The sequence below is a fragment of the Triticum urartu genome, chromosome 1 (genome assembly GCF_003073215.2).
Source record: "Triticum urartu cultivar G1812 chromosome 1, Tu2.1, whole genome shotgun sequence".
Classification (NCBI taxonomy): Eukaryota; Viridiplantae; Streptophyta; class Magnoliopsida; order Poales; family Poaceae; genus Triticum; species Triticum urartu.
The window spans coordinates 544,050,736-544,071,249 of record NC_053022.1 but is presented as its reverse complement, the minus strand read 5'-3'; the positions used below and the strand labels follow the sequence as shown (position 1 = coordinate 544,071,249).

Here is a 20,514-nt window from a genome sequence, read left to right as displayed (position 1 = left end):
TAATGCACGATGAATTGCGAAAGCATCGACAAACTGAAACTGTCAACACTGAATCTATCTGCTGTCTGTCTTCTTCAACTGTGATGACGCACGTCAATTTCAAATTACTTGAAGAACATGCATATGTATTTATAGAGTATTTTTTTGACATTTTTTCAAATGTTTAGCCCATCTTTTACAACGCCGCACTTGATGCAACCTATCCTATATTTTCATCCATGTTTCGCAGGAGCCAACCCCCTGAACTTTCACCTCGCCTTTTCCTCCTGCATGCCCCCTTAGGTCTGGCCGACCCCGGCCCACGACCATCGCACCACCATCACCGCCTCCTCCGCCAGCCGATCGTACCACCGCCGGCTGCAGACGCCTCCGCTGCTCGTACGTTTAAAGAAGGAAATATGAGGCGTGTTACAGACGTCGATTTTTTTACAAACCCTCCGTCAGGAACGTTTACAACTAGTAGAAGTTTAGGTAGGTGTGTGGTCTCATTCTTCCTGCCAATTGAAAAGACGAAAACAAGAATGTTCTACATTCTTGCAGGGAGTATTACTCTCTGAAGAATAAATTACTCAGACAATATTCAAACTGGCCTATTAGCTCAGCTGGTTAGAGCGTCGTGCTAATAACGCGAAGGTCGCAGGTTCGAGACCTGCATGGGCCATTACTAATTTTTTTCTTCTTCTCTTTTTTTCACTGTTAAAATTGCAAAATAATGAAGGAAAAAAATAGAGTTTGGCTTCGCCCGGGTTCGAACCGGAGACCTTCAGTGTGTTAGACTGACGTGATAACCAACTACACCACGAAACCTTTGTGGTGGAATTATCCACAAGTACTTATAATTATTTCTTACTGTGGCACCCACTGGGTTGGGTAGACAAACCAGTGTCATGTCAGATTGAGATCCTACAACAAGAAAACGAACAAGTGTGATATTGCATTAAAAAAACTTGAGAATTTCATCTACATTAAGCAATGGCTACTGTAATGGATTTTTGATGCTTCAGACTTCCACTCTATGGTGCTAACAGTTGCAGCAGTATGACATACTTGGGAGGACAGGAACAATGTAAGAAGCGGAGAGAACATTCCTTGTCTTGTTCAAATGGTGGGGAAAATTAAAGCATACATTGACTTCATATTGGCGAATAATTTTAGATTGGCTGTCCCAACAGGTGCGAGAACCTGGCATCAATCCCAAAATGGTCTCCGCCACCGGAAGGGCAGTTCTGATCAATGTAGATGTTGCTATCTTCTCTGAATCAAAACGCATGGGTATTTGTGTTTTAATTCAGAATCACATGGGTCTGGTACTAGCTGCTTGCGGACGATATGTGGACCGAGTTGAAAATCCATAACTGGGGAAGCTATTGCAATGCGTCATGTGCTGTTATTGAAGCTGGGTTCCAAAAGATTGTGGTGGCATCTGATTATTTGACCTTGGTTACCAAAGTAAACAGCAACATGGTTGATAGATCTCATATATGTGTCGTTGTGTTTGATATAAAAAAATAGGGTCTCAAACTTCTCATATTGTAAGTTTACTCATGTACATCGAATCTGTAATGTGGCAGCACATGTTCTAGCGAAATCAGCAGAACATGATGTTGGGTCCTGTTGGTATAGCGAGTCTCCTGAAATTATCAGGACCATTGTGTGCACTGGATAATTAGGAATATGAATGAATGATGCTGCCCATTTCCTCAAAAAACAAAGGGCAAGTGTGTAGTCTTCCGCAGTGGCTTACATTATATAAAGTTATTTTGTGTAGTTGTGTGTCCAATAAATGAAGTCCAACACTTAATATTGAGGATATATCATGCCCTTGTGCCAAGGTGCTTTCCCATATTTTTTCTGCTGGTCTCAACCATGCCGCTTTCTGTTTTGTTCGAGATATCATGGTGCTCATGTCAACAATTGTTTCATCATTTTCCCTTCACACTTAGCTTTCTTAGATGACCCTACTAAAAGTAGGACATATTTTTGGTCAGTGATTTTCTTAAGCATACTCAATAGGATGATCATGATATATTTGTGCAACTCATGTAAACTAGGTGATCAAGACCTCGTATGCCTCAATGTGTTTGCTTTCAATGTCAATGGTAGATGAGTTAGGACACTTCAATATTTTTCTTAGCTCGTCTCTCTATTTGCTTAGACTACTAAGAGAGATAGAGTAGATATTTTCAACAACTTTTGAGAAATATTTCTCAAATAGGCTCCAAAGAGCATACCGGCCTTCATGATTAGGTTGTCAAGACGTTGTATGCCTCTGCTTTATCAGGCAACAGAGGAGGGCGGGCAATTGGAGCGGTCAACACTTTTGACACATTCTCTATTTGGTCATAGCCTCATAGAGATGGTTCAAAATTGGTGAGCCAAATTTTAACAATACTTCTCCAGTATGCTGGATAGTGTCTGAAGATATCCCTAGAAAAACCATGTTTTTGTTGAGGTAATTGACATGTTTTTGTTGATGGAGTCATTTTCATGGAAAATGTCACTTTGTTAAATGTTAATGTTTCCTTACAAGTGAAGTTAAAAGGTATGTGTTTGTTAATTAATCATGGTCCATACCAATCTCATTCATTCAACCACATCCCATTCTCATTCGTCCAACCAAACACAATATTGGTACCCATTAAGTTGAAGTTGTAATCTTCGATCTAACGGTACAAGGTAGGAAGATGCAGTTCATCATAGTTGGTAGCATTCCTTTGTGACTAAGTTAGAAAATTTAAATGTGTAATGTAGGCGCATATAGAAAAGATCTCCTACCCTAAGCTCCAATGGCCAGCCCATGGGTTCGGCTCCCCTCTTCGTGCCGCTCCGGTGGCTTTGTTCCTCGACTCCAGCTAGTAGTTTAGGTTAGGATTTTTAAGTCCTCGCATGGGCGGTGCCCAGGCACGGCGACGACTACAGCTCTAGTGCGCTGCTGGTCTTTAGAGGCACATGCACACAAAGACTTCCCGGATTGTCATCAACAAGGTCATGCCGGCTCAAGTATGGGATCGATGGCACTATGATAGTAGAGCAGGTGCAACAGGATGTGGCCGCCCATGCTATGGTGGTTTTCACAGCGGGAGGCAGTAAGCTGAGGGGAGAGGGAGTAGACCATGGGACAGAACCAAATCCAAAGAAGAAGAAACCCACTCCCACAAACTCTCAGAGCTCGGATAGTTCGGCGGCGGCTGCGAATCAGCCCCGCCTGGATCAATGAGTTGCTTGAGTTGGAACTGCCGGGGGCTTGGGAACCCCGGGGCAGTTCGCGAGCTTCGCAATATTGTGAAGCAAGAAGGGCCCGACCTCCTGTTTGTTATCACTAGTAGAAAACGGGCCATTAGCACCGGTTTGTAAGGGCCTTTAGTGCCGGTTATGGAACCGGCACTAACGTTTCGGCACTAAAGGGGAACCGGTGCTAAAGGGGAACCACGTGTCACGAGCCAGCTTCGGGGGCCGGGAGCCCTTTAGTACCGGTTGGTAACACCAACCGGTACTAAATGGTTGTGGGTTTTTGTTTTATTTTGTATTTTTCAATTAAATTTGTGTTATCAATTTAATTTAGGATTGTTTTACGTTATAATGAGTTGTAGTCGTCATCATCATCATCATCATCATCATCGCATATTAATAAATAAATAAACTCTAGCTAGCTAAAAATCATCGTAGTCGTCTAATTACCACTATTTAATCATCATAGTCATTACCGCGCTAGCTATCTAATCATCATCAACGCTGGCTAGCTTAAAGAGGAAACATTCACTTTGTAACAGAAGCAAAGATATCATCAAGTTCAACATAATCGTCACCAAGATCGAAGTTCAGGACACGGACATGAGACAAGTACTAATTAAGAGCATGAACTAGTAGCTACTGATCCTGCTGCTCCCTCTCAGGTAGAATAGCATAGAACATGTATAGCTCTCCTGATTCATCATACTGGAGCATGCAGATGAATCTGTCTCCTAATCTTGCATGGCAGGGGATGCGCTATAGTAGAATAGTGAAAATTTAAAATTATAAGTTGAAGCAAATGAAGCATAAGTTTTGCATTCAAATAATAATTGACAAAGTGACTTACTGTATCAACTTCGAATGTCTCATCCAGCTTGATGCTGAAGCGCCTACCATCAATAAGGAAATTTTGGTCGCACAGGCCGCGCTGGTCTTCACAGTGTTCGCACAAAATAAAATCTTTTTCGTCGTCAGATGACATTTCTTATGTTCATATAGGTGAAACATTGAACACCTATATCTAGCCAAATATATATTCATCTAACATTTGACATTAATATATCTAACTATATATTCAATTGACATTACTATATATTTAACTTTTCTATCTAATTCATCTAACATTCGACATTAATCTAACATTTATATAAACTCAAAATATATAAAAAATTAAATAAACAGAAAAACTCATTAACAAATAATATTTTAATTAGATTCATCAAATCTCAGATACCTAAATTTTTCTTACTAAAAATAAACTAGTTATATTAATTATTAAACTAGTTCAAATCTCATATACCTAAATTTTCTTACTAAAAATAAACTAGTTATATTAATTATTAAACTAGTTCAAATCTCATATACCTAAATTTTCTTACTAAAAATAAACTAGTTATATTCATTATTAAACTAGTTCAAATCTCATATACCTAAATTTTCTTACTAAAAATAAACTAGTTATATTAATTATTGAACTAGTTCAAATCTCATATACCTAAATTTTCTTACTAAAAATAAACTAGTTATATTAATTATTGAACTAGTTCAAATCTCATATACCTAAATTTTCTTACTAAAAATAAACTAGTTATATTAATTATTCAACTAGTTCTAATCTCTAGTTCGACAATTTTTCTATCTAGCTAATTCATCTAACATTCGACATTAATCTAACATTCGATCATCTAATTAACTTTTCTGAAAAACAGAAAATAAGAAAAAAAATGTGTGTGTATGTGTGTGTATACGTATATGTGTGTACGTATGTGTGTATGTGTGTGTATGCGTGTGTGGTATATGCATGTGTGTGTGTGTGCATGCGCGCCGCCCCGTACGTACGAGCGGGGGTGGCGGCGTACGGGGCGGGGGCGCCGGCGTTCGGGGCGGCGGCGGGGACGAACGGCGGCGCGCGGCGTTCGGGGCGGACGGCGCGCGGCGCGGCGGCCGGGTACGCGCGAGGAGAGAGCGAGATACGTACGGACGGCGGCGCGGAACGACGACGGACGGCGGCACGCGGCGTTCGGGGCGGCGGCGGGGACGACGACGACGACGACGGGCGACGGGCGGCGACGACGGGAGCGGTGCGCGAGAGGTTGACGAAAGAAGTAGGGAGATGTAACTGAAATTTCGTAAGTGCTGTATATATAGGTTGAGCCTTTAGTACCGGTTTGAGCCACCAACCGGTACTAAAGGCCTACTTTGGCCAGGCAAAGAGGCGGGAAGAGTAGGCCTTTAGTACCGGTTGGTGGTTCCAACCGGTACTAAAGGGGGGGGCCTTTAGTACCGGTTGGAGCCACCAACCGGTACTAAAGGCCTTGCGCTGCCACCCGAAAGTTTAGTCCCACCTCGCCCGGCGAAGGGCAGCCTCACTGGTTTATAAACCCAACCGCGGCTACCTCTTTGAACTCCTCTATATAGCAGGCTTCTGGGCCTAATTAATTAGGGCACGCTGCCCTGTGGGTCTGCTGGCCCTCCTGGGCCTGCATTTGCACACCCTAGGTCTGGTAGACCCACAGGGCAGTGTGCCAACAAATTTGCTATATAGTTTTTTCTTTTTGCATTACTTATTTTCTTTTATTTATTTTTGAGTAGTTTTTATATAGTACTTATTTTCTTTTATTTATTTTTGAGTAGTTTTTATATAGTTTTTTCTTTTCTGCATTATTTATTTTCTTCTATTTATTTTTGAGTAATTTTTTTGTATGGTTTTTTTTATTTTCTGCATTATTTATTTTTGTATAGTCCGAAACCCTGATACTCGGAAAGAGTTTGTCCAATTTGTACACGAAGTGCGTCCAGTTTTTGCCGTGACCCTCTCTACTCTTTCGCGCATGCTATGCGGGTGATATGATGATACCATGCCAAGTTTCAACATTTTCAGGATTTATTTTGTAGTGATTTTCAATTTCATGGTCATTTAGCTCTCTAAACAATTAGGTAAATGACCGAAAAACAACAAATGATGTCAGAACATGTTCGAAATTGATGACGCCGCTTTAAATGCTGCATACTGAACACAAAAAAAGTCCGGAGTTTAAATAAGTTATTAAAAATAAAAAAGAGGTGCAATGCTGGTTAATTTGCTTCAAGCCATTCGTAATAGTGTAGACTGCACTGCACATAGCTCAGTGCAATCTATGTTATTCCGCAAGGCTTGAAGCTAATCAACATGTAGGTGAGCATTGCAACTCTTCGTCATTGTCTGTGCACTCACGGCTTATAAACCGCTCATACTGCCTCTCTCTTGGCGAAGATCACAAGATAGTTTGGTTAAATTGCATTACTTGTAAGTCCAGTTAACATGGATGCTTATGATGCAAGAGCAACAGCAAAAGTGAAAATTTGGCACAAATAGGTAGTTGTGTAACTAAAATAGGTAGGAGGAGAGATAGCTCTTATGTCACAAAAAAGAAGTTGTATCAAACCTTTTATGTCGGATCTAGAACAAACCAATCAGTATCGCCATCATACAGCCCAACCGTGGCTCGTGATGCATATATATGCATATCAAATGCACGGTTGAACGTATGATGGCGAATCCGAATGATTTGTATTTAGTCGATGAACTGGTAGATGTATGCAGTCGATGAACTGGTAGATGTATGTAGTCGATGAACTGAAAGACTTATGCAGGGAAGGCGAGAGGTGGGCTAGCTATATATAGGGTCGTCTGGCTCACAAAGTGATTGTGGTAGTTTCGATCCAACGACTCACATGAGCTAGGAAGAAACACATCCTTGATCCAACGACTCGCAAGAGCTAGAAAGAAACACATGATCCGTGTGATTCTTCCTGATTGGTGGGATGCACATTAGTACCCACTCCGGACTCCGAAACCGTGATACTCGGAAAGAGTTTGTCCAGTTTGTACACGAAGTGCGTCCAGTTTTTGCCGTGACCCTCTTTACTCTTTCGCGCATGCTATGCGAGTGATATGATGATACCATGCCAAGTTTCAACATTTTCAGGATTCATTTTGTAGTGATTTTCAATTTCACGGTCATTTAGCTCTCTAAACAATTAGGTAAATGACCGAAAAACAACAAATGATGTCAGAACATGTTGGAAATTGATAACGTCGCTTTAAATGCTGCATACTGAATGCAAAAGAAGTCCGGAGTTTAAATAAGTTATTAAAAATAAAAAAGAGGTGCAATGCTGGTTAATTTGCTTCAAGCCATTCGGAATAGTGTAGACTGCACTGCACATAGCTCAGTGCAATCTATGCTATTCCGCAAGGCTTGAAGCTAATCAACATGTAGGTGAGCATTGCAACTCTTCATCATTGTCTGTGCACTCACGGCTTATAAACCGCTCATACTGCCTCTCTCTTGGCGAGGTGGGACTAAAAACAGCTTGCCATAAATTCATTAGTACCGGTTCGTGGTAAGAACCGGCACTAAATGGTGATGGTGGGGCCATAGCCTGACCGCAGGCTGATGCAGCCTCTTTAGTACCGGTTCGTGGCATGAACCGGTACTAAAGGTTCGCCACGAACCGGTACTATTGATCGCCGCCACGAACCGGCACTAATGTACACATTAGTGCCGGCTCTAATTCAAACCGGCACTAATGTGCTTCACGTTTGACCCTTTTTCTACTAGTGTATGGAGACGAGGATTTCAGCGACACGAGTTGAAAGCCTACAGAACTTGCTTGGTTTCTCGGGCTGCTTCGCGGTAAGTAGTAGGGGACTGAGCGGTGGTATTGGTATGTTCTGGACCTCAGGTCTGGACGTGGAACTGAAAAACTATAGTGCCGGCCATATTGATATAATGGTGCGGAAAAAGTACGATGCCACTAAGCAGTGGCGGGTGACTGGTTTCTACGGAGCTCCGAAAGTGGAGGATCGATGCCACAGCTGGAGATTTCTGAGAATGCTTTTTGCAATCCAACATGAAGCTTGGATGTGCATTGGAGATTTTAACGAGACCCTTGTCGGCTTAGAACACTTTTCCAGAACCCCCCGACCAGAACGGCAAATGCGGGCGTTTAGGGAAACGATGGATGAGTGTGCGCTCTCTGACCTAGGATGGTCAGGAACGGAATATACATGGGACAATATGCAGCCGGGCCGGTCAAATGTGAGAGCCCGGCTTGATAGAGCTTTTGAAAATGTTGCATTCATGCAGATGTTCTCAAATGTAAGGATTAGACACATTGTCACAAAAGAATCCGATCATTGTTTTGTTCTCGCGGACTTGCGAGAGAACCTCACGTCAACTACACCTAGAGGGCATAAACCCTTCAGATATGAAGACATGTGGCAAACGCATGTAGACTATGACAAGTTGGTCCTGGATTCATGGCAGAAAGGTGCAGGTCAAGCAGGTTTGCAGGGTATAGCTCAGGCCCTAAGCTCGTTGCAAGGTACACTTGTTGCATGGGGGGCGAGAGAGTTTGGGTGTTTGTCACGCAAGATCAAAAAGCTACGCGAGAAGCTAACTAGACTGCGTGGTCAAGCTTCAAGAAGGGGGCCAACAGATGAGGAGAAAGCAGTTGCGAAGAAGCTGAAACTTGCACTGCATCAAGAAGAAATTTGGCTACGACAGAGATCGAGAGTCCCATGGTTACGGGAAGGAGATCAGAACACGGGTTATTTCCATGCTCAGGCAGCTCAGCGTAAACGGGTGAACAAGATAGAGAAGCTCGTCCGCGCTGATGGAACAATTTGTGATACTCTGGAAGAAGATCGCGATGAGGTTCAGAGCTTCTACGAGCAGCTCTACACTTCGCGAGGCTTCAATCAGATGCAAGAGCTTTTGGATGTTATAACTCCCCGGGTGACACCTTTGATGAATACTGATCTTGAAAAACCATACACAGAAGAGGATGTTCATAGAGCTCTCTTTCGGATGGCCCCATCAAAGGCCCCAGGGGTGGACGGATTCACAACGGGTTTTTATCAGCGCCACTGGAAACTGCTCAAGGATGATACTGTTCCAGCAGTGCTTGATTTCCTAAATGGGGGAGAAGTGCCAACGGGCTTGAATGACACGTCTATAACTCTTATCCCGAAGGTACGTTTCCCACAGAGAATTACCCAATATCGCCCTATATCACTCTGCCCGGTTTTGTATAAGATCGCTGCCAAAGCAATCGCTAACCGAGTTCGTGAGTGTTTGGATGAGATTGTGGGTGCAGAACAGAGTGCCTTCGTCCCCGGCCGGCTGATAACCGATAATATCCTCATTGCACATGAGAGCGTGCATGCAATGAGAAGAAGGAAAAAAGGGGGCAATCCAGTTTGTGCAATCAAGCTAGACATGATGAAAGCCTACGACCGGGTTGAATGGCACTATCTACAGGCCGTCATGCTCAAACTTGGTTTTGGAGTGGAGTTTGTTCGCCTTGTCATGAAGTGTGTCTCCTCTGTCAGATTTTCCATCCGTGTCAATGGCGAGCTCCTTCCGTTCTTTACCCCGTCGAGGGGTTTACGACAGGGGTGTCCCATGTCTCCGTACCTTTTTCTTGCTTTGTGCGGAAGGACTAACATCATTATTGAACCGTTTCGGTGGACAGGAGGTGGATAAAGGTATAAGAGTAAGCTACCGCTCACCATGGATCAACCATCTCTTGTTTGTGGACGACAGTTTGATCTTTATGCAAGCAAAGGAGCAGAGTGCTCACAGACTAAATGAGATTTTGAGAATATATGAGGAAGGTTCGGGCCAAGCGGTTAACAAGGAAAAAAGCTCTATTTATTTTAGTCCAAACACTCCGGCTCCGACTAAGTTGTTGCTAAAGCAAACACTGAATATTTCAGTGGAAGCTTTTAGCGAGGGCTATCTGGGTCTACCCACCGCTGTGGGTAGGATCACAAATGGGACGTTCGATCATATTGGGGAGAGGATTCGAAACAAGCTCCAAGGCGGATCAGAACGTCTGATTTTCTGTGTTGGACGGGAAGTACGGATTAAGGCGATTGCCCATGCCATTCCCATGTTCAGTATGAGTTGCTTTAAGCTAACCAAGAAGATATGTAAGAGTCTTGTCTCTTACTTGGCTAAATATTGGTGGAGTAGTTCCCTTGATCGCAGATCATTACACTGGAAAGCATGGGACGCTTTAACCAAGCCAAAGGCGAAAGGAGGGATGGGATTCCGGGACCTCGAGCTGTTTAACACGGCTCTACTCGGGAAACACGGATGGCAATTGATGACAAATCCTGATTCCCTGTGTGCTCGAGTTCTCAAAGGAAGATATTACCCTACATGTGATTTTATGCAAGCCACAGCTCCTCGGTTCTCCTCTTCAACTTGGCGCGCTATCATCGCTGGGAGGGACGCATTGCAGATTGGTCTCCTTAAGCGTATAGGAGACGGCACTACAATTTCTATATGGAACGACAAGTGGATTCCGGGCACTATATCTATGTCAACGGTCTGCAGAATTGGTACTGCTCAGGTGAATTTTGTGGCGGACCTCATTGACCCCAGCAATGGGTCGTGGCTGGTGGATGTGGTGCGCGAGAACTTCATACCCCCAGATGTCGATGCTATTCTCAACATTCCATTGAGGCAGGGAGGGGGTGATGATTCGTTGGCATGGGCTTTTGAACGATCGGGTTGCTACACTGTAAAATCAGCGTATCGTGCTCTAATGACTCGCAACGAGCATATTGCTCTAGAGGAAGGGACGACTACCGAATCTTCAATGACAGATAAACAGATGTGGTCTCGTTTGTGGAAGCTCAAAGTCATTCCCAGAGTGAGAGTCTTCTGGTGGCGGGTGTTGCAAGGCATTCTCCCCGTCGAAGCCACTCTGAAATACCGCCATATTGAGACGGTAAGCACATGCAAATTGTGTCTTCAGTCTGACGAAGATATGATGCATGCACTACTGGAGTGCCCTCGCGCGAGGCAGTTTTGGGATGCAACACCAGAGTGGCTAAATGTTAAAAGGCCGATCCTGCACCCGCTAACCTGGTCAAGGGATATCCTATGTGACGATATATTTTCAGTCTGAAAGAGCGACTCTAGTGACTGTTATGTGGACGATTTGGACCTCTCGGAACAATATCACCCACGACAAAGCTGCGTTCAATCCTAGCCAATCCATGAGAAAGGTGCGGGAAACCCTAGCAGTTCTGTAGCTGCCTCGTGAGCATGCCCGTACTTTGCCGGGCCATGGTTGGCGCCCATCAGAGTTGGGCTGGATCAAAATAAATACTGATGGAAGTATTGCAATGGATGCAATAAGGGGAGGGACAGGGGGAGTTGCTCGATCTCGGTCTTCCTTTCTTGCGGCATGGTGCAAACCCTACCCTGGGATCACGGATCAGCTGATAGCTGAAGCTCTTGCCATTCGTGACGGAGTCATCTTCGCTCGTCTGAGAGGCTATGCAGAAGTGGTTCTTGAGTCTGACAATTTGGAGATTGTGAATCTCTGGAATTCGCGCCAAACATCCCGTGCGGTGGTGGCGCCTATCTTCTTAGAAATTGGGGAGCATGTTCCTTCTTTTAAGTCCTTTGTAGTTCAACATGTTGGTAGGGCAGGCAACGTCTCCGGTCATCTTTGTGCAAAGCAAGCGAGTACATTAGATGTTACGGAGTGTTGGCTTCAATCTACTCCTAGTTTTCTTGTAACCAGCCTCCTAGCAGATTCTGCTAGTGCTGTCGATGTTGAATAAAGAGCTCCCGATTTACTCGCAAAAAAAAGGTGATTGAAATGTGTCGTACTTCCAGTGAACTTCTGTAATAGAATATGAGTTTTTTTTAAGAAACTTCAATGCGTAGTGTCACATTAAAATTTACCGAACCCGAAAATAGAAAAATTATCGTTCAGTTAGAATTTGTAAACTCTCGAGTTCAGTAAAGAAAAGTTGTAGTTGATCAAATTTCGATTTGTTAAACTAGAAGGGAAATGGAAAATTAGAATGTGGCCAAGGAATAGAAAGCGGTGCTTCGAATTTAAGTCGCGACGGGGTGGTGGCGCAGTTGGCTAGCGCGTAGGTCTCATAGCTAACGTGAGTGATCCTGAGGTCGAGAGTTCGAGCCTCTCTCACCCCAACATTTTTTCTTTTTCTTTTTTTCCGTCAGCATTCAGCCATTCCTGAATTATTATTCCACCGACTAGTGTTTTTTCTCCGTTCTGCTGATGCCTGAGACTGGTAAGGTTCGGCAATATACATGTATCTGCTGAGCTTCCTGCACCGTCTCGTCGTCCTGCTGTTCTACCTACACTTGGATCTGCCCCTCCCTTCCCTTGTGCAGTAGCCCTGCTGTTCTGGAAGCGCTCAGTCGCTGGCCGCGCCGGGATGCTCCGGGCTCGTCACCCATGTTCCACCGGCAATCCTGGTGTACATCGGTTCTCCTGTTCTGCTAGAGATTACGTTGAGGCTGAGCCTTTCTTTCCTTGGCGTTTGTTTGCTGTGGCTGTTCCCCCTGTAGCTGAACTCTGTTTTACATTCTGTCTGTAAACACAGACGACTGACAGCGAGTCCAACAACGTCATACCAATAAAACTAGCAAACCGCTCGCCGTTAAGACACAATCATTACCCGTATCTGATAAGGAAAGCAAAAAATACTTCCTTGAAGACAGTGGAAACCATGTCTACAAAAGAGAGGCCTTACTCTTGGACCGCGGTCTGTGACTGGTGTCGATCTGCTCCATGTATTATCTGCCTGACTGATGAATCATCTGTGGGCTATTCATGCCATTTTTCGAATGGCGTCACATGCAAAGCCTGCGCACCATCTCACTAGAAGCACGAGCAGCGCGAAGGCGGGTCACCTACCGGAGATGTGGGACTGGCATGGCACTGTCAGGCTCCTCACGGTTGCGAGTGGCGTGGTCGCCGGCATGCACGATCACTGGTGTGCCGACGTCATTCCCTTTGTTGGATGCATCGCTGTTTCAGTGCTTCCTCCCCTTTCTCAACATGCTATGGGGAAAACCCTAGATTCGGTATCATGGATCAGACGATGGCGGCACCATTGGATTTGCTCGATATCGTGTTTCCTCTTGGGGTTACCGTTTTGGAGTTGGACTCGATCAGAGGGACTTGGGGCTCGTGGAGGTAGTCGGCGGCAACAAGAATGACATCTTCGTCAGGGCAGCAGGAGCACCCTCTACATAGAAGAAGCGTCAAGCAAGTAATGCCAATCGACCTTGTGGGATTGGAGTGGCATAGGTTTACTCTACCTATATATGTCTATGTGCAGTGGTGGAGCTAGCGATTTTTGAAAGCCGGGGCACGCTGCAAGCTAAATTAGCAAAGTATTTCACTATGGTCCGGAAGTACCCTTCTACTTCCAAACTCATTTGAGCTTGGGATGAACAGTAGATTCTGAAAAAATAAAACAAAATAAAAAAGTCTGAAATGTTTCTGGTGCAAAATTTGACAATGTTCTCGGTGCTTGCAAATTTTCATCCCGAAATAACAGTCGTGGAAGTCATGAAAAAGAAACAACCCTCCAAAATGCTTTAGTAAATAGCATTTTTGGAGTATTGATTTTGTCGTGGTGGGTTTTGTCTCCTGAGTTCTGGGGAAGTGATGACGAGCATGACACGCTCGCGACGGCGCAAGGTGTGCGGCATTGGTGCAGGTGCAGGTGTGGCACATGGTTGCTCAACTATGTGTATGATGGCGGTGGTCATGAGGTTTTTGCTTGGACTTCTTTAGAGTAAAAACCCAAGATCGTGTTATACCTGGCGACGCTGACCGTTGCACGACATTCTTTTATTGGAAGTGTCGTTATTGAAGCAATTTTTTCACAGTCCGGATGTTGTCACCGGTGCTGGTTGAGGAAGGCGATTTGTGGCACACAGGTGCGAGGGAGCCAACCCCATTTTTTTGCTTTTTAATTTGAACCTTTTATATCTTTTGAACAAAAAGCCCAAGTTATGTTTTATTTCATGTTCCTTGTGACGATGGCTTTGAAATAATACCATTTTTAAATACGTTTTGACAAGTTTACAAAACTTCATCAAGTTTCGAATGCTGAAATTTGACACGAATGAACAAGATCACTATCTTTCAGAAGCTAAAACTTAAAACTTGATATGCCCTTTTACGGAATTCAATGACTTTACGGACCGCGAAGCAATTGTGTGGCGGAGAATGATCGGGAAGGTGCGTGCTCCCCAAACTTTTGTGGTGGTTGATGTTAATGGTTATTTATACATGCTAGAGTTTACTTCAACGGGACATTCACACGTCGCATTTTTGTTTTTCTGTGTGTGCGCGTGCATTAAGTGTTGGTTAGGTGCTTTCTAATTATAAAGAGGTTGGATTGATGGTGCTTATATTCTCTTGAGGTGACATTATGAATCAATAAAACCTATCCTTTATCGAAAAAAATACTATAACAAGGAGCCTATCCTCTAGTGACAGTTTAAAAGAAAAAAAAACTCATGTGAAGAAAAAGAAAGATAAACACAAGATATTAGGGTGTTGTACTTTGTTTTTACAAATCTTCTGTCTATTATAGAAATTCATTAAAAATACAAAACAAGTCAAATATAATAAAAAAAATTACATCGAGGTCTTTAGACCACCGAACAACCACTACCACTGTCAGAATGAGCAGTCGACGCAACTCACTATGCACACATTTACATTTTTATATAAAGTGATAGAGATCAGATTGAAAAAATATAGTGTAAAAATAAGATATTTTTAAAATGAAACGCGCTCTGAAGTTTTCTTAAAAGACAAATAAGAACTCATAATCCTATTTATATTTTAGCTGAAAAGGAAAAGTTTTTTTTTTGAGGAAAAATTGGAGCTCCCGCGGTGCCGCCCTAGCGACAGCGTTTCCCACCGCCGGCGCTCCAATCCCAATCCCAATCCCACTCCCACTCCCACCTCTCACGTGCGGCGCCGCCGCCGCCGCCATTCCGGTTCTTCCTCGCCGGCGCGTCGCGTTCCCGCCGTCTCCACTCCGTCCCGGTCTTCGGCCATCGGGCTTCGAGGCACCCGGCGCACCATCTAGATCCGCCCCCAAATCGCCATGGCGGGGCAGTCCGACCCGCATCTCTCCCTCTTCTCGCCGTCCGAGGTAATCGACCCCTGCGCCCACCCGCATCTGTATGCATCCTTGTCGACCCTAGGAGGGCTTGTTCCCCCGCTGCTGGCTCCCTTTGTGATGGCGGCTGGTTGGTTGGTTTGGTGCAGGTGGAGTTCGTGGCCGAGGATGAGATCGTCGAGATCGTCCCCAACATCCGGATGGAGGCCCTGAACATGATCTGCGTGCGTGCTCTCAACGAATTTCGAATTTTACTTATCAGTGTTCTCCTAGTCCACTAGTCATGTTCACTGCACCTCCATTTCTTCAGATTTTCTCCGGCCATTTGTAGTACTTGTCTAGGTACTTTATGCATCATTTGCTGTCTAGTGACCGGTACATTCGATGTTTTGCTGACTGTTGGTTGCTGTATAGTATCATTATGTGGGAATTCCTGAGGGTTGGGCCAATTTTATAGGTCAGTCATGTCTAGGGTATCTTTGGTTTCTGCCGATGGCTGCCCTGCCAAACATTGGTTAAGGAATCCTCCACTCTGCGTTGGCTAAAATTTTGGGAACAATTTTTGAATGGAGATTTAAAGGATCTGTAGGCAACCATTTTTTTTTTGCAACAGACCAAGCAATAGACAAAGTGTCAAGTGGTGCTACACATCTGGCCAGTCTTGTCTAACATTGTACTCACCTTCACCATGTAGGGGGATTTCGGACCCTTCTTCCCCCAAATTCCAAGCAAGGTCCCTCTGTGGCTCGCTGTGGCGCTCAAGAGGCGTGGCAAGTGCACCATACGTGCACCCGAGTGGATGACTGTTGGTGAGTGCTCGCTCGCTTGCTTGTTTTAGTAGCTTCATCTCCTGTCAAACCTGTATCGTAGCTTATAGGATTATATTTGCTACATGCCGGTGCATATATGACAAGTCATACAGGGGAGCTCTGTACCTCTAACTTACTGAGTGATGCATGCGACCAGCGTGCACTTTTTCTGAATTTTTGTGTGCTTGTCCATTTGTCCTTCAGTTGCACCATCTGGTGAAACTGACACTGCCTATATTTGATACATACTTAACTGCCTATTTCGCCCCTTAAGTGTTTGTTATCTTTGTTGCTAGAGCGCTTAACACAGGTGTTGGATGCAGAAAGGGAGTCACCTAGAGAATTTCAGCCATTACCATTCCACTATATCGAAATATCTAAGCTTCTGTTTGATCAGTAAGCAGACCTTGCAACTTTCTGACTGCTTTTATTCTGTAGTAAGAACCTGTATAATTCCGTTAAAGAAACAGCATATGTAGCCTAAGTCTCTTCTTTTTTTGTACAGTGCTCGTGATGACATCACAGATGCTTACTTGGTGAGTTATAAAGAATTCTGAAGGAAAATTTGTACTGTCTAGTTTGCTATGATTTTCTTAAAAGATTCTTACTTGTAGTTTTGATACAGGTGAGATCTTTGATCGAGGATATCAGAGATGTCAGGTTCCATAAGGTCGAGACTGGATTAGAGACAATATCTGGCCGTACTCATGCTGTGAAGGTATCTTTTTGAACTCCACGTCCAGCCACTGGCTCCTAAAATTCTGCTGTTAAAGTTACCATGGAGATGTGTAATATGTCGCCTTTTTTCTCCATTACATTAACAGTTCTGGTGTTTTTCTTGAAGTGATCTTATATGCGTATCTATAGGTTAACCTTCTCGTTTCTCATGGAACTCACAAATTTTTTCATCTGGGGGTTATGAATATTCAAATGTTGATAATATGATTATGGGTTACAAAATTATGAGGTTTTTTTTTTTAAACTGGAACATTTCATTCCATACTTAAACCCGCACAGCAAGATCGCTGGTGACCAAAGACGATACAAAGTCTGGGGCCTGCTTATGCCACATAGAAGTGGCTACCGCTACCCTAAAGCCATATGCGGTTACCGCACTTTTTCATGGGCATCTTTATTACATTCACGCTTAAAAAAAGGGCAGCCCGGTGCATGTAGCTCCTGCTTGCGCAGGGTCCAGGGAAGGGTCCGACCACTTTGGGTCTATTGTACGCAGCCTTTCCCTACATTTCTGTAAGAGGCTGTTTCCAGGACTTGAACCCGTGACCTCATGGTCACAAGGCAGCAGCTTTTACCACTGCGCCAAGGCTCCCCTTCTTTATTACATTCACGCTTACAGAAATGAAATTCGAAGCTGTCAAAACGAGCTCAACATAAACTGTGAGTCCCTCAGTAGGACTCTGATTGACACGGAATCATTTTCTCTTGACTTTAGAGCATTCAGTAGATTGAGGGAGTCGGACTCAGAGATAGCTCTGTGCAGCCCCAGCTCTTCCCCAGCCTCAACCGATTTAATGCATGCCGCTGCGTCTGCATTTAACGGGCTAGACAGGTAATCAAGCTTCCCAGCAGCCGCTGCGAGGAACTCCCTCTGATCTGTTCTGAAGATACATCCCCACGCTACAGCTCCTAAATCAGCATGAAATGCAGCGTCAAAGTTCACCTTGATGAAGTTCTCCTTCGGCCTGCACCACACAGCTTTCTCCTTCTGGACAGCTTCGGCCTGCTGCATTGGGGCTGGTTTCGCAAAGTCCATAGTGTGCTTCCTGACTGCAGCGCATACATACTCAGTTGATCTCACCTTGTCTCCGGCATTTGCTTTATTTCTGGCGGACCACCACTCCCACAGCAGAACAAGAGCATCTTACGCCGCTTGCTGTTCAAACTGCATAGCTGATCAAACATCTCCATTCGGGCCTGGCATTTCACCAATTCTAGGTGGACATCCTCCCAAGTCCAGCTGCTTCCAAACCTGTTTCACGTTTTTGCATTTTACAAATAGATGACCCCCGACCTCAACCAGCTAGGGCTGCAAGAAAAGCTCGAGACTCGTGAGCTGCTCGAGATTGACTGGTTTTTTTTGGCTCGATTCGAGATCAATTTGAAAGGAAACGAGCCGAGTTTGAACACTTTATGTAGCTCGACCGAGAAACGAGCCGATCTTGAGTCAATATTGGCTCGCTCGATTTTAGCTCGATAGCTCGACATAATATCATTATGTTAAATGATGATGCCACTTATTAAATGGCAATAAGATAATTTGTTACCATATATGATGTCCATGATTTTTCTTCATTTTATTTACCAACAAACATGGAAGCTTAATTAAGTGCAGAGCTAATTTTGGTATGTGGTCGACTATGTGTTAAATATCCTGTTGTTTTTAGCAAAAGATCCCAGCATATGCACCTTCGTTTTCTTGTTTTTGGTCCACGAAGACCACCATTTATTGCAGTTGGCTCAAGAGACCAAGATGATCCCTCCCGAGAACGACGAGATGGTTGTACAAAGTTGTGTCCTTATCTATTTGGAATACTTGCCATAAATTTATAATTTTTACTGTCTCATTTAGCTCGAAACTAGCTCAAGATCGACTCGAGATCGTTACAAGCTGAGCACGAGTCATGTTCTACAGCTCGATCATGAGCTTCACTCAGTTTAAGCTCGCTCGAATTTTAATATGAGTTGAGCTGAGCCAACTCCAACTCGCTCGAACTCGACTCGTTTGCAGCCCTACATCCAGCCTCCCGCACATTTGACAGATTGTGTCGAGATCAACCTTCTTCCTATTTATGTAAATTCTCAGCGGTAAGCTATTCTGAGCGAGCCTCCGAGTGAAAATCCGTACCTTATCCGGCATGGATAGGTTCCAATAACAACTCCAAATGTCAGCACGACGACCTGCAACCAATGAGGATTCAGTGTCATGGCTTAGCCGCACATCCCTGAGTCGCACGCCGAGGTGATAAGCTGATTTTACAGAGAACCTCCCCTTGGGGTCAAAGTGCCAAGCAATATGATCTTCCATGCCCTCACGGATTGGAATAGCTATAATATCTTTTGCATCTTCTTCAGAAAAGAGGTCGACAACCAACTGATCATCCCATGCTTCCGTTACTAGATCCACCAAGTCGCTTACCTTAGTAATGACAGCGTTGCCTCGGACAGACCTTGGTTTTCTGTGTCACCCCGTGGTGTCCATGGGTCCTCCCACACCTTAATGTTATCCCCTGGACCCACTCGCCAAATTACTCCTTCCTTGAAGAGTGCAATGCCTTTGAGAATACTTCTGCATGTGTAAGAAATGCCATCCTTCGCCTCTGCCTCCAGGATTGAGCAGTTTGGGTAGTACCGAGCTTTGAGGACTCGAGCACAAAGAGTATCCGGGGCGTCCAGCAGCCGCCACCTCTGATGGGACAACATTGCGAGGTTGAAAATGTGTAGATCCCGGAAACCCAGGCCTCCCTCCTTCTTTGATGAGCCTGGCATACTGCTTTACTTGTGGCGTACGTACATGTTTGTTACAGTATTACTGCACATTTTTTATTACTTGTGGTACAGCAATCTGAGCCTAGTTTTGGGCTGACTATGTTTTATAAGTTAACAAGCTGATCTTTTGCTTACTGCCTTGTGTTTCCTTTTTTCTGCATTTTGACAGCTCAAAAATCTCTCTGCAATGGAGGTGAATATCGTGCGTCCATTTATGGTGAGAACTTTGCAGGCGTTCTACAAGCATGATAGCCCACAGATGATTCAGCAGGCAGACAACACAGGGAGCAGATCAACACCAGTCACAGATCGCGGTCCAAGAGTAAGTCCTCTCTTCCGCAGTCATGATTTCTACTGTCCTCTAGGAAGTAGCTTTCTTTAGCAGATTCTCTCCAAGGTGCATGTTGCTCACGGAACAATTGCCTACCACAAATCTAGTTAACATGGATAACAAGTTTAGATGTTTCAACTAGACACAAGAACATGTACTCCGTATTTTCATGCTTCTGATAACATGCCTAATAAAATCTTTGCTTAAATCCGTGAACTCCTAACAGTATGGTTTGTCATCAAAAGTTGCACCTAACAAATTCCCCCTTCCCTTTTGCTTGTGCAGAGAGACCTAAGGCGCAGGTAACGAGCATACTCGTGCCGGAACAGCTGAGGCGCAGGTAGTGAGCGGGACATCCATGTGCGCATCACTTGTATTTGCGGATAGTTTTCTGCATAGGAGTGGAATTGTAGTGAACAAAGGTACCCGCTGCGCTGTTGTCATGCGCTGTATGTTATTAGCTGAAAAGCCATTTTAGTTCCCTCTGCGTGTCGATTTTATCCCACTGTATCGGATCGTGATGGATGTGTGTTTATCTATTAACCACAAGGTTTTAGAATTGGCCGTTGTAGTTTCCCGCAGTGTGTGGTCTGCCGCTTGCTTAGCTGTGATGTCCTACTGGTCTGTTTGTTGCTTTACCAGTCAGGCGATCACGAGTACTT

General features: G+C 44.3%; 1 protein-coding gene and 3 non-coding genes across 5 annotated transcripts; 3 read left to right on the top strand and 1 right to left on the bottom strand.

The window, feature by feature from the left end:
- The first annotated feature begins 587 nt into the window (after positions 1–587).
- On the top strand, positions 588–661 carry TRNAI-AAU. Its single transcript has one exon. It is a non-coding gene; the product is annotated as a tRNA-Ile (tRNA).
- Positions 662–733: 72 nt separating this feature from the next.
- Positions 734–807, bottom strand: TRNAV-AAC. Its single transcript has one exon. It is a non-coding gene; the product is annotated as a tRNA-Val (tRNA).
- Positions 808–12,155: 11,348 nt separating this feature from the next.
- TRNAM-CAU lies at positions 12,156–12,242 on the top strand. The gene is given in 2 exon segments: positions 12,156–12,193; positions 12,207–12,242. It is a non-coding gene; the product is annotated as a tRNA-Met (tRNA).
- A 2,691-nt stretch (positions 12,243–14,933) lies between these two features.
- LOC125528372 (DNA replication complex GINS protein PSF2) lies at positions 14,934–20,411 on the top strand. Of its 2 annotated transcripts, none has more exons than XM_048692861.1 (8): positions 14,934–15,238; positions 15,355–15,429; positions 15,900–16,014; positions 16,338–16,410; positions 16,520–16,550; positions 16,640–16,732; positions 19,691–19,843; positions 20,138–20,411. In XM_048692861.1, the coding sequence occupies exons 1-8, from the start codon at positions 15,191–15,193 to the stop codon at positions 20,156–20,158; spliced, it is 609 nt and encodes a 202-aa protein (XP_048548818.1). In that variant the 5' UTR covers positions 14,934–15,190; the 3' UTR covers positions 20,159–20,411. The 2 variants fall into 2 exon arrangements, with proteins under 2 accessions (XP_048548818.1, XP_048548810.1); XM_048692853.1 differs by having other exon boundaries at positions 14,935–15,238; positions 16,311–16,410.
- Positions 20,412–20,514: the final 103 nt, after the last annotated feature.